At 41.0% G+C, this 12,812-nt stretch overlaps 1 protein-coding gene across 3 annotated transcripts in view; it reads left to right on the top strand.

The window, feature by feature from the left end:
* The window catches only part of usp25 (ubiquitin specific peptidase 25), a 30,506-nt gene that overhangs the window by 1,038 nt on the left and 16,656 nt on the right, over positions 1–12,812 (top strand). For all 3 annotated transcript variants that reach the window (XM_047343491.1, XM_047343492.1, XM_047343490.1), the window contains exons 2-8: positions 5,575–5,652; positions 5,821–5,965; positions 6,169–6,292; positions 6,949–7,111; positions 9,895–9,981; positions 11,785–11,922; positions 12,681–12,757. In XM_047343491.1, coding sequence (XP_047199447.1) covers positions 5,575–5,652; positions 5,821–5,965; positions 6,169–6,292; positions 6,949–7,111; positions 9,895–9,981; positions 11,785–11,922; positions 12,681–12,757 — 812 coding nt within the window. The remainder of the gene's footprint in view (positions 1–5,574; positions 5,653–5,820; positions 5,966–6,168; positions 6,293–6,948; positions 7,112–9,894; positions 9,982–11,784; positions 11,923–12,680; positions 12,758–12,812) is intronic.

Raw genomic sequence — 12,812 nt, 5'->3', positions numbered from 1 at the left:
CTTTGGTCAGTTATGTAACCACTTGAGTGATGTTGCTAAAACGTGGATGAGATGTTTGCTCTGCCAGTCCTCGTGGAAATAAATTATATTTTTTGCAGATTGTGTAATCACAGCCATGCTTAACTAAACTGGATTCAATTCAGTACCTCGGCTCTGCAGCCCAGGTTTACTGTGTTCAATCTTAATCCAACATATCTCACTTAACAACAAATTATCATTCAGAATATGATTATATGGTCTGATGGCAGTTTGATGTCTGGAGACAAAATAAACGTGTCATTAATGCCTCAAACTCATAAGTAGCAGTGTAACACTAACCCCATTATTCTGTGTGGCCTTTTCAAAATGAAACCTTGATTAACAACAGTGGCAGTAAATTAGAGCTGTAATAGTCTACAAAATGTTTGAGCAATTCAAGTTTAGACACAACTTAACGTTTGTAAATATTTTATTAGGTGATACAATTATTATTACATTATTATTTCCATTAAATACCAGGGGATATAGTGATCAGTTGTCTTACCCATCTGTCTGTTATCTTTCAGTTTCTGGAGCAGAACTCAAAAAACATTAGGAATGTTGTCCTGAAACTTCTCAATTATGTTAATCGACGAGAGAAGTGGTGCTTTTAGATATTTTGCGGTGATGGTGGAACTGGTCATCATATTATTCAGCCTGCAGAGCTGCTCAGGTCGGATTTCTTTTGACAATGCATCATTGTGTTGTGCTCCATCTTTAGAGTGCCTCACCAGTGCAGGGTGTGGTGCAGGGCTTCATGTAATGGCCTGTAGACGGTGGAATGAGGTTATGTTGAGGAATCCTAATCCCGCATTGTTTTTGTTTGCAGCCCTTTTGCATGCACAAACGGAAAAATCTGTGAGAACCGATGAGAAGATTCACGGGGTTGCTCCTGTCTGTAAACTGCTGTACAGCCTCAAAGTTGTTCCCTGTGCCATGCAGATAATTATCTGGTGGTGTTATTCACAAGTTGTCACTTAATGGCTGATGACCAGTGTGACAAACAGCCGTGCCAGACATGTCTCATGGAGAAGTGTGTGTGTGTTTGTTTGACCGCTCTTGTGGTTGACTTGGCCCGGATCTGTCACAGGTGTAACTTGTCCCACACTGAACTGACCCTGCCATCCCCCTTGCCAGCAAACCTACATCCATCAATTTCTGACCAAAAACCACTGTCATCTTTAAGTTTACCTGTCTCCAGTGGTTGAAACGTGGCAAGTGCATGAAATATGATCTAATGCTTTGATTACCCTAGTAACAGAGTTTTGTACGATCCCCACACTGCAAACATGAGCAACACTCATCATAACTAAACCTTCTGTAATTACAGTCTTTGAGGAAAAGGTTATAATCTTCAGAGGTAATATACTGTTATAAATATTTCTTCAAAAATGTTTGAAGAGTATTTCTAATTCTGACCTAAAACTGTGATTTGGAGGAGAGTTTGAGTGTGGCCACAGCCATGAAGGTTTACAGGTATGTACTTGAGTTCAAAATGAATGCTGAGTTCGGAAATGTTTGTGGTCTTACTCATGACCTCAGAGAAGTCATGTAATAATGTAGTAACTACTCATGAAGTCAGAACATCAACATGTTGACTGGTGTCAGGTCATGTGTGATCCTCTCACTACATAGTCTCTCTCCAGTTCTTTTTGAAGTTCAATTTCTGATATTCTTTTTATTTCAATATGTTTCTTAGGGCTGTTAAGGGCATGCCCCCCCGAATTATGTACTAATTATATATAATCACCAGCCCTAGTGTAAACTGCAGACAAATTGTTTGAGTAATAGAACATAAATAATACACCAAAGACAGGTGAGAACTTTCTTTTCATTCTCTCCACTGACTTTGTGAAAAGCACTTTTGCTGTCGACAACTCACAGAAAATCATGTACTTGATGGTAGGATTGGACTCGGGTCCCAAACAGGTGCACAACAGCTTCCCTGCTGGGCCTGGTTCAATTGAGTGCTTCACATCAGGATACTACAACACAAGTCCTGCTGTGCTGATGTCTTTGACTGACCTTGTCACTGCTTAGTTGCAAATGCAATATGTGGTTGCTCTAATGGTTTATTACTGTGATGACTAGGGATGGGCATAATTAATCGACGATCGATTAATTGATCATTAAGAATTTCGTCGATGACATTATTTTTTCATCGATAAAACGAATGCATGTTCTGTTGCGTAGTGTGAGTCGCAACAACGCACATCCGACCCTGGTTCGTGGCGGTGCATCCTGCTCTCGGTCTCAACCTAGCATCAACTCGGTGTTAGCACGGAGGAGCTGCGATGCACAACGAGCAGAGAAAATTACCCAACGGATCTGCAGGTTCATCGAGATGGATATGCTACCCTTAAGTATTGTTGAGGGCGAAGGTTTTCGACAACTGATAAACTTATTGGAACCGGCATATCACATTCCGTCACGACGTACCATCACCAGACTGGTAGAAACGCACTACGAAGAACGGAAGCAGGAGCTGTTAAAAAAATTGAGCACAACTGAAAGAGTTGCTCTAACCACCAACTGCTGGACTGCTACTTTCTGAGGGAAGCTCCCCCACCCCTGGATTGCACCCCTACAGACTGGTGGAAAGTGAATGGAATAAGGTTCCCCAGGCTTGCCAAGTTAGCACGGAGGTACCTGTGTATCATGGCGACGTCAGTCCCCTCAGAGCGGGTGTTTTCGGTGGCTGGACTGACGGTCACCAGGCTGCGTTCGCGTCTGACACCAGAGCATGTTAACATGCTCATCTTTCTCAACAAAAATCAGTAGGCTGGTGCTGAAGTTGTATGTGAGTTACTGGTTATTTTTATGAAGCTTTGTTAATTAGCCTAATTCATTGTTAGGTAGGCTAATCTCTCTCTCTCTCACCCTCTTTCTCGACTCGGTGTCATTTTTGATAGTTTTGAGTTACATTTGGCAAAACCTGTCAGACCTAAGTATTATATATTTTTATTGTTTAACATGATTGTTTTTATATTATTATTATTATTATTATTATTTTATTTTGGGTCAGTTGTGTTTATGAGCACGGGCTTCTAGCTGTTGGCTCTGCTGCTTAAGAGTACAGCAGCGCATATTTTCAAGTGTAACCATTGAACGGATCCCGTTTAACTGCCACAAGAGTTGTTCATCTTGTAATAAAGATCTCAATGAGGAAACACGCTGTGTTTTTTCTATTTTCACTGCATTTTAATATAGCCTATAAATAGTGAATTTTAATATAAAAATATTAATGATTAATCGAAAATCGATCGTTAATTCTCCCGACGATCGATTAAGACATTTTAATTGAATGTCCATCCCTAGTGATGACGATAACAAATATTTTTTAATAAGCTGATTTTTTTTATTAACATTTGTGAGACTTTAGTTGTTGTCTTTCTGAGCTAGCATCTTCAATTACTTAAATATTTCTAGTGCCGAGTTTGTGACTTTTGAAGTTTTAATTTGTTTGATATTGTGTCACGTTGCAAGTAGACACTTGAATTTATTTCCAAGGCACAACTTTCGGGGTGTATGGGTGAGTGCTCTGTATAATTTGCTTTAATTTAACCCTGACGGTAGTGCAGAATATCTAGTTCTGGGTGTGTCAGACTAAAAAAAGGCTCACAACCCTCCTTTGTGAACAACATTCTTCTGTCTTAGCATAATATCTACCCAAATTACAAATTTGCCCAACTTAAATGAAAACCACTTTACTTTTAGCCAGGATTCTGCTGTAATGCATTGGATTGTGCACTTGCACAACAATGCTCTTGTCTTCTGACTCCTTTTTTTGCACCATCGTATCGGTATCATTACTGACGTGCACCAGACTGCTCATTATCTCCCTTTGGCCAGACAGCTGGCATTTTAGTGGTTGAATAAAGAGTGTAATTTCCAAATCACTACACTGTTATTTTGCAAGTCTGACAGCAAATAATGTGCTGGACCCCTGCAGAATGTGGTTGGAGGTAATGACTGGGATTCAATTTACCACTGTTAACAGCATTTAATGCATGTGGCAATGTGGTGTCAGTACAAGTTCACACTTTGACCAATTAGTGAGTTGTTTGTTACTTCATCTCTTTCACATTTCTTTGAGAAGTGCATATTGATGTTTTACTGAGGTGCAGTCCAGATTTATTCACCTTTCCTTCCTCATTCATAGAGCAAATGCATACACTGCTTAAGAGCTGTGCACAAAACTTGTGGGGGATGAAACAGCCTGCGTTATTTGTTTGCTGGTGGTGCTACTTTATGACATGCTATGCTCCTGGGCATGACTGGCTTAGTGGCTTTCATTGCCTTTTGTGTAGCAGCTCGAGCAACTCCATTAAGATTGTTTAGAATTGTTTGTGGTGCAGTCCAGCGTAGCCGTTGATGTGTGTTGTGTAATCAGTCTTTGGTGTATGAAAAGAACCGGCATTAATAGTAACGAGTCCTGAACCAACCCATGTGTTGTGAGTGTGACGCTCCTTTCTGTTGCCTGCTGCACCTGTGAAACCTACTGCACACTCTGTGGTCCTCTCACTCAAACTAAAGACTCCTTCCTTGGATGCTGACACTAAGTGCACTCCCCCATTATTCATAGTGCATTTATTCAAGCTGTGCATCGCAGTTTGTGTGTGTGGTAAGGCCATGCACTCCAGCTGGGGTTGACATCACCAGGTTCACATCGGTGAACTCATCAATAGAGAAGCAATTTGACAGAGAGCTTCTAATTTGATACTATATCAGTTCCTCAAGAATTTAGATATGTAAGACAAATTCAAACTTTGTGACTTGACAGGATGTTCTGTATTTTGTATTGTATTCCGTATTTTTGGATTTTAGTACAGTTGATACAGTATATCAACAGTATATTTGGAGGGTAAAGTATCTATTTTCCTCCTGTTCCTCTCTCAGCCTTTACCTCTAGATAATGTTGAGCCAGATGCAGTTGAATGTTGGTTCTACAGAATAGGACTTTGCCATAACTATGTATACTAATAGCTAATAAATGCTCTCTTAATCTTAGTAGATCAAGACTATAAAAAATGTGTTCAGTCTCACTATGGTTCCCACTAACAATTATTTTCACAATCAATTAACCTGGCAATAGTTTTTTTATTTATTATTAATGTGTTTATGAAATCAAACGAAATGTGCCCTCTTTAATTCCCCACATCCCAAGGTGGTGTATTTTCAATGTTTGTTTCCTTTAACCATCGCCAACTTCATAATCAGGTATCACAAAGAAAATAAAAAACTCTAAAAATAAAAAACTCTAAAAATATTAACGTTAACGAATCTGTAACCTGTGGATGTTTGGATGAATGATTTAGTACTCATCAAAATGAGAGCTGATACATTTTTCATGATTAATCTGTTTAATATTAATAATTAAGACATTTAGGCTTAGTTAAACTATATGGAAATGTTGGATTTTTACAGTAAAAGCTGTGCTTTCTTTGTATTGTTTTTGCATTTAAGAACCTCAACCTGTTCTAAACTACTTACTGCTCCTCCATCATGCTCTACTCTGAACTGCTTGTGTCCTTCTCTTCTCTTGTGCTTCATTAGCATCAGCAGACTCTACTAAACCAGTTGAGGGAGATCACAGGAACCACAGACGTTCAGCTACTTCAGCAGGCTCTGCAGGTACATCATCACACACATTACAACCTCTAATATCCCAGTTGACACTTACTAATACTGTGTACATGCAAACTCAAACTGAAATCATATTCAAGTTCTAGTCAGGCCTGGTTGTTAATTTTCCTGTGTTCACATCCAACTAATATTTTCCTGAACCAATTGTTGCTGCAGGTGAGCAATGGAGACCTGGCCGAGGCTGTAGCCTTTCTGACGGAGAAGAATGCGAAGGTCCCTCAGCAAGATGAGGCAACCTACTACCAGACATCCCAGGTGGCCAGCGACAGATACATCAGTGTGGGCAGCCAGGCAGACACAAGTGAGCAGCTCACTTTAACTCTTGGCACAGATGTTCTAGAGACCTCACAGGGATGATTAAAAGAAAAAGAAATGTATAAGTCTCTGTCTGTACAAAATATCTGTATTTTGGTTTAAGTGACAGTAAGACATAAATACATGTGAAAGGCATTTTGAATGCTTCGTTCAAGTGAGTGTGTGTCTGTGTGTGTGTTCTTGATGCAGATGTCATTGACCTGACTGGGGATGATAAAGATGACCTGCAGAGGGCTATCGCCCTCAGCCTGGAGGAGTCCAGCCGTGCATTTAGGGAGACGGGCATCACTGACGAGGAGCAGGCCATCAGCAGGTTCGCTCTACAGCATTTATGACTTAACAACAAATACACCAATAAATTCTGGACTCAATGTGTAGCCAAAGTGTTAAAAAAGACAGGTACAAGCTTTGGACAAATTTCCACACTCACTGCCTACATTGTCTTCATCTTTGTCCAAGGTGTGAAGAAAATATCTCTTACTTACGCTTGTGTTGGGTAATAGTGAATTCAAATCAAATAATGCCCCCTGAATAGTCAAATGATTTGTCGTACAGAAAAGTAAAATGTGTTAAACAACAATAGGTATTAAAATACAGAAGTTTTGAGGCATATTGGAAAAACATTTTTGAACACAATCTTCAATCAGGTGAGGAGCACTGTAACAGATTTGTTTTTAGGCACAAGATGAAGCACAAGATAAAAGAAGTTAAATGACTTGTGTTCATATTTCATCTTTGGAAGTGACAAGGGGCTCAGAAAAACGAAAAATGAAAAAAAAAACGGCACATCCTGCTGTGAAATACCAAAAAAACATGCAAAAAGTTAACTTGTAAATAAAGCAAGAAATCCTGCAGAGATGGGTCTTGTGTTGTTTCGTGAAAAAAAATTTAATTGCCTAAAAACATGTTTTTAGTGTGCATCTTGATGCCTTTTCTCTCTCTCTCCTCCCTCCCTCTCTCTCTTTTTAGAGTTTTGGAGGCCAGCATAGCAGAGAACAAGGCGAGTCTGAAGCGCACCCACACAGAAGTATGGAGTGACTCACCCAACCCACATGACAGGAAGAGGATAGACAACTGCCCTGTGGGGCTGAAAAATGTTGGCAATACCTGCTGGTTCAGTGCTGTCATTCAGGTGGGCACACACATACACACACATGCCGTTATAATCAAAGGCATTGTTTGATATTTTAGAATAAAGGACAAGATGGTGAATATCCCTTTTACATTTGAAGGACTTCTTCACAATTTAAGTTACCAACTACCAGTGGATGCACCTGATGGTGGATGTTGCAATGAAACCTCTGCAGCCAGCCTCCACACGGCAAACTATTGCTTTCCAGGCACGTTGCTCTGCCTCAAATGCCATGTCTGCATACCGCAGCCTTTTCGTCTCATTCGCTTCATTGACAGCATCCTCGCTCGGTACTGTCAATTCTATGAAGTAGACGACGTGCAGGGTGTTGGACCAAAGTATCAGGTCTGGTCTTAGGGTGGTAGTGATAATATGTGACCATAAGCCGCTGTGAGTGACAGCCTTTGCACATCTTGCTGCCTCTTTCCGACTCCGGATTTCAGGTACTACCTATTTTCGCCACTCTGAAGGAGTTTCCTTGTTCCACAGGGGTCTACTCTGACCTAGGCCCAAACCACCTCTTTCCTGCTGATTGTGGCCCACAATGTCAGCATGCTGGAGTGCTGCTTTTGCCCATTTAAACTTCTCTACAAGACTTAAGATAGGCAGCTCGAGGATGCTGTGTCCATACAGGCCGATGTTTCTCAGACATCTTGGAACTAACCACTTTCTCACTTAGGAGTTGATCGTTCTCTCCATGTTCTCAACTCTTGTGAGGGGAACGCCGAATACTGTAAGTGGCCAAATCAGTCGTAACAGGCCAAACTATAGGGACCGAAATTGGCTGATGTTTGAGGATTCCTCCTCTTTTGGTATCAGTACTCCTCCAGCTCTGTGCCAAGCTTTGGGTATAATTTGCTTCCCCCATGCCACTCTCATTAATTTCCACAAGAAACATAGAACATCAGGAGCATTCTTATATACCCGATATGGGCCTGGGGCTGATGACACTCTTGCCCGCTCACTGTGTTCTCCACTTCCTTCCATTTTGGAGGGCTCACATCCATTTGGGATTCTGGCTGCTCGATGGGTGTAATTTCAGATAGATTTGAGATTTGCTATCGGATCATGTCTCTTTGGATCAGTGTGTTTTTTCCAGGTACTCGTCTAAGTCCTGCTTCCAGGTCCTCAGGGTTCCTACCTTCTTTGTGGTGAAGAGAGATTTCACAAGCTTGAAGGGGTTTTCAAAGAAAGAAGTTCTTGCTCGTTCTTTTCTTTTCTGAGCTGTTCTGTGCTCACCTCAAGGTTGTCAGTTGGCTTTTGATGTTCTCCTGGAGTATGTTTATTCCCCCCTTCTGCTCTTCTGAGGCTTTCTTCCACTGCTTCTTAAGCTGCCTCCTCTCTTGTATCAAGCGATCTATTTCCAGCTGCCTTCTGGATTTGATTTCCGTTGTTGGTGTTATCAGTTTTCTATGTGTCACTCTAAAATGTTTCACTCCTTAGTCATAGATGATGTTACCCATCCTCTCAAGCTTCGTCTCAACTGTGCCCTTTAGCTCTTCAAGGATACTGCTTAGGTCTGCATTGATGGCCTCCCATTTAGATTTTTCTGAAGCTCCAGGCCAGTTAAACTTTGGTTTGATTTGTAAAGGTTTCAAGATACAGGGGCGTCTGATGTCCTGCGAACTCTGGGTTTAGTCTGGTCGCTGGACTTCACTCGAGTGACCTGAATAGCTTCTTAGAAAGTACTGAGCAATGCAAGATCCCGGCTCTCTTTTAATCAAGCACTTTTTCTTTCCTTGGTGTATTTTGAGGCCCTTTGCCGATGTAATTTCCTTCAGCCACAGGGAGACACCTGGAGCTTCCTGTCAGATTATTTTGCCGTGTTAGCTTCTTGTTTTGTGCTTGCCTTCCTTTTTGTCGTTTCTATTCCCGGGTCATTAGCCGTGTGGTCCTTTTTTAGTGAGTCGTCTTCTGCCCCCACTCTCACCGACTCTGGGGGTATTTTTCCTTTAATGGCTTTCGTAGCCATTAGTGGGTGTCTCCAAATACCAATTCGTATCGGATCCTGCCAGCATGGGAAGCTAACCTGCCAGCCCCAGTGAGGTCTATTCCCTCTAATCAGCTTTCTTTCCTTGCCGTCACAAGGTCTCTCCCTTGTTGTCAGCCATCCTGTTCATCCTGGACGCATCCACTTCAATCTTTTTAAATTCTAATTAAATTTTTCTCTTAAGAGCATTTCCACATTTTCCTCTAAAATCCCTTTTGTTTATCAATTTGGCTTTTTGCCATTTCTTGTACTTTGCTCTTATACCTACTTTCTTAAGTTTTGGGAAACGTTCGAAACACACTGGCGACTTGACTTTTGCAATCCATAGTCAGGGATCATGAGGGATTTAATCTAAGTGGTTGTGGATAAGAGTCAACCAAATGTTATATGATGAAAAATACTGGAAATGATGTCATAAAGCTTCTTGTCCACTGGTGGGATCAGTGTTCGAATGTGACCTGAGGTGAAATATGCCAGATGAAAACTGGATACGCCATCACATGGTTTCTGGCTGCTGTGTGTAATGTAACCCCCAGCCTTGAGAAGAAGGCACTGCTTGAACCTGACCCTGCTGCACTTACAAGAACACGAGTAAACAACTTTCTGTATTCATAACAAGATATACAAATTGCTTTGTTTACCTTCCCATACGTAGCAGAAAATAAACATCACGGCACCAGGGTTAGTATAGTGAGCCAAGTTGTTACTGGTGTAAAAAGTGGAACATTTTATATAGTTTTTGTTATGTGTAAAAAATAAAAATATTTTCTTTTTATCTCATTTCAACTTGCAGTCTCTGTTCAACCTGCTTGAGTTCCAGAGGCTGGTGCTCCACTACTCTCCACCAGCCAGAGTCCATGACCTGCCCCGCAACCAGAAGGTAAGACCCCCCCCTGTCCTCACAGAGGACAATGAACAATCCAAAACTAAGTCGTAATGCTTTGTAGTTCAGGTGTATTTGTGGGCAGCTTCACGCTGTTTATATCATAGCTTCCCTTTTATATCCTATCACAGCCAGCAATGCTTTGGCTCTGAGGGTTTGACCCTTAGAGCTGTGAGCCTTCGTCCAGCAGCTGTTTGATCATGCCCTAAGGTCACGGGAGCTTAGTGTTTGTTCCTGATAGTTGACTTATCTCACTGCTTATAAGGGACAAGAAGTGCCAGCTGGTGTGAAATTCTTGATAAATCCTGGATATATCCCCACCAGGACAGAAATGAACACACAGACAGAGAACGTTTTGATTGAGCCTGGAGTTTCTCAAATATGAGATGTTCAAATTTGTCTCATCACAGTCGTTGCTACAGTATATTGGCAGAGCAGCTCTCGGCATGTTTCTTTTCATCCATATTTTCTCTACAGGGTTGCTCACCATAGGGTTAGCAGCCTGTCACTAATCTGGTCTAAGCCTCAGATGGGGAAATGTGGTTTGGGGCAGTCGTCTCTTCATCATCTAAGTTCCCTCAGTCCTAATCACTGACCTTTTACTTTATCAGTATGAGACGACCAGAGCTTAGATTCTAATCTTTACATCACCATCCATGACTCACTAGCACAAAAATAAGTGTGCTGTTACTATACACTGCCAAGTCTTGTTAGCTCTGAATATCACTGCCACCATGGGGACACTGCAAGACTTTTGGAAAATGTGTATTTACAAAAAAACAAATCTGTTAACAGTTACAGTTTGGTCTACGGGCTTCACCATGTCTCTTTAATGTCAACAATGCATTATATTTAAATGGGAAAAGGATGACAAATAGGGTGTTTACTCATACATCATTCACCAGATGACTTTTGTTCCCCATCGTGTGGTTTTAAATGAAATTGCTGAAGTGGTATTGCTGGTGTTGCATTTTAGTGATATTTTAAGCTTTGACTGTACTGTAATGTCTGTTCAGTTTGGTATACTCCAAAAACAATTCAATAAATTGGGCAAATTTTGAAGAACAGAACCCTCAATTAAAAATATTGAATACTAAACATTGTATACACAATATAACATATATCATCTCCATGGGTGTGCTCTCCTCTTACCAGTTGTGCCTGCAACTAAGTGCTTTAGTATAGATGCACAGATCTGATACTGATATAAGATACCGATCTGATTCAAACCACAACATTGGGGATTGGTGGCAGTAGGGCTTTGCTATAGGCTTAATCCAGTCAGTTTAACTATATGTTATACTGTGTTTACAACTATGTGCAAGTTTTATATCAGGCGTCAGCAGTGCGTCAGTACACCGTACATTTTATAAGAAGGAAAGCCAACATAGCATGGAGGGAGCTTGGTATAAGGGGAATCACTGTTTACACATAGAAGAATGATACCAGTCTTTCACACAGTGATGCACACAGCTTATTAATTAAACACCGGAATATGATCCGTTCTCTGTATTTGACAATACTTAAACCCAAGGCACTAAAATCAGTATTAGGACTGAAAAGGTCAGATTAGTGTATCCCCATGCTGTGGTGTATCATTATCCTCAACAATTATCATACTAGAGATAATGTTTTATCTTTATAAAAGCCTATCACTGAATTTTAATAGCGTAACTAATTTGAAAACATCAGATAACGTCTCTGTTTTCAGTAAAACATTGGTGCATGCCTTCTCTCCCCTTCTGAGATGAGGAACACAGATTTGATTCTCTAAATTGTTGATTGTGTTCCTCTGACCAGGAGCACAGAAACCTGCCCTTCATGCAGGAGCTGAGGCACCTCTTCTCCCTCATGGTGGGGTCCAAGAGGAAATATGTGGATCCGTCACGAGCTGTGGAAATCCTCAAAGACGCCTTTAAGTCCAGTGAGTCACAGCAGGTAAGCCTCTTTCTGCCATACTGTTTCTTATCTGATGTTCCATATGTGTTATTGTTTCATTTACCAGTTTAACTGGTATAGAGTCATTGTCTTCTGTTATGTAAAGAAATGTCTCACAGTAGTTTGAAAAGTTGTAAATGAATTGTCTACTTATCTAGACATTTCTAATGGTTATTTCAGTCAATTTAGCAGTTTTACTGTGGAAATATGCAAGTATGTTAATTTCAAACAGTCAAAATATTAACCTAGACTTAACCCTATTTGTCTTTTAGGTATGAATTGGACAATTGGACAATTTGTACACACAGCCCCTTAAAGGAATGTGAATAATTTCTGTAGACACACGTGACAAATGTACTAAACTGAAGCCAGTGTCACTGCAGAGGTTAACTGAGGCCACCCCTCTGGCCTGTGTGCTCGTCAGCCATGTCGCTCCTCTGAGTATTAGTCAGGTTGGATATAGGCATTGACCTGAATTACCGTGTGGCAGTGATGTCTATGTGAGAGTGGCCTTAGGGTATTCAGGTTCCCTTTGAAGTTCAGCAATCCGTGAACTCCGCAAAGACCAGTCATCTCGTAGCTGAGGCTCTGTGAATATTAGGAGTTGAGAGACGTGGCATTGATTTGACTGATTGGACTTTCTTGCTTGCAGGTGCAGCTAAGTCCTGTAGTTTAACTCTTTGACCTCCATGTCCCAAAGGCAGTACTGTGATTGGTCTTGTTATAAGTATGTCTTTGTATGTTCTTTTACTCAACAGCAGGATGTGAGCGAGTTCACCCACAAACTGCTGGACTGGCTGGAGGACGCCTTCCAGATGAAGGCTGAAGAAGACAGGTAACCACTGTGGGAAGAATGGATATACAGTAGGACATATACAAATCTATGCTGG

The sequence above is a fragment of the Hippoglossus stenolepis genome, chromosome 15 (assembly GCF_022539355.2).
Source record: "Hippoglossus stenolepis isolate QCI-W04-F060 chromosome 15, HSTE1.2, whole genome shotgun sequence".
NCBI classification, from domain to species: Eukaryota; Metazoa; Chordata; class Actinopteri; order Pleuronectiformes; family Pleuronectidae; genus Hippoglossus; species Hippoglossus stenolepis.
The sequence above is the reverse complement of the archived record's forward strand: the minus strand, read 5'-3'. Positions and strand labels throughout refer to the sequence as shown.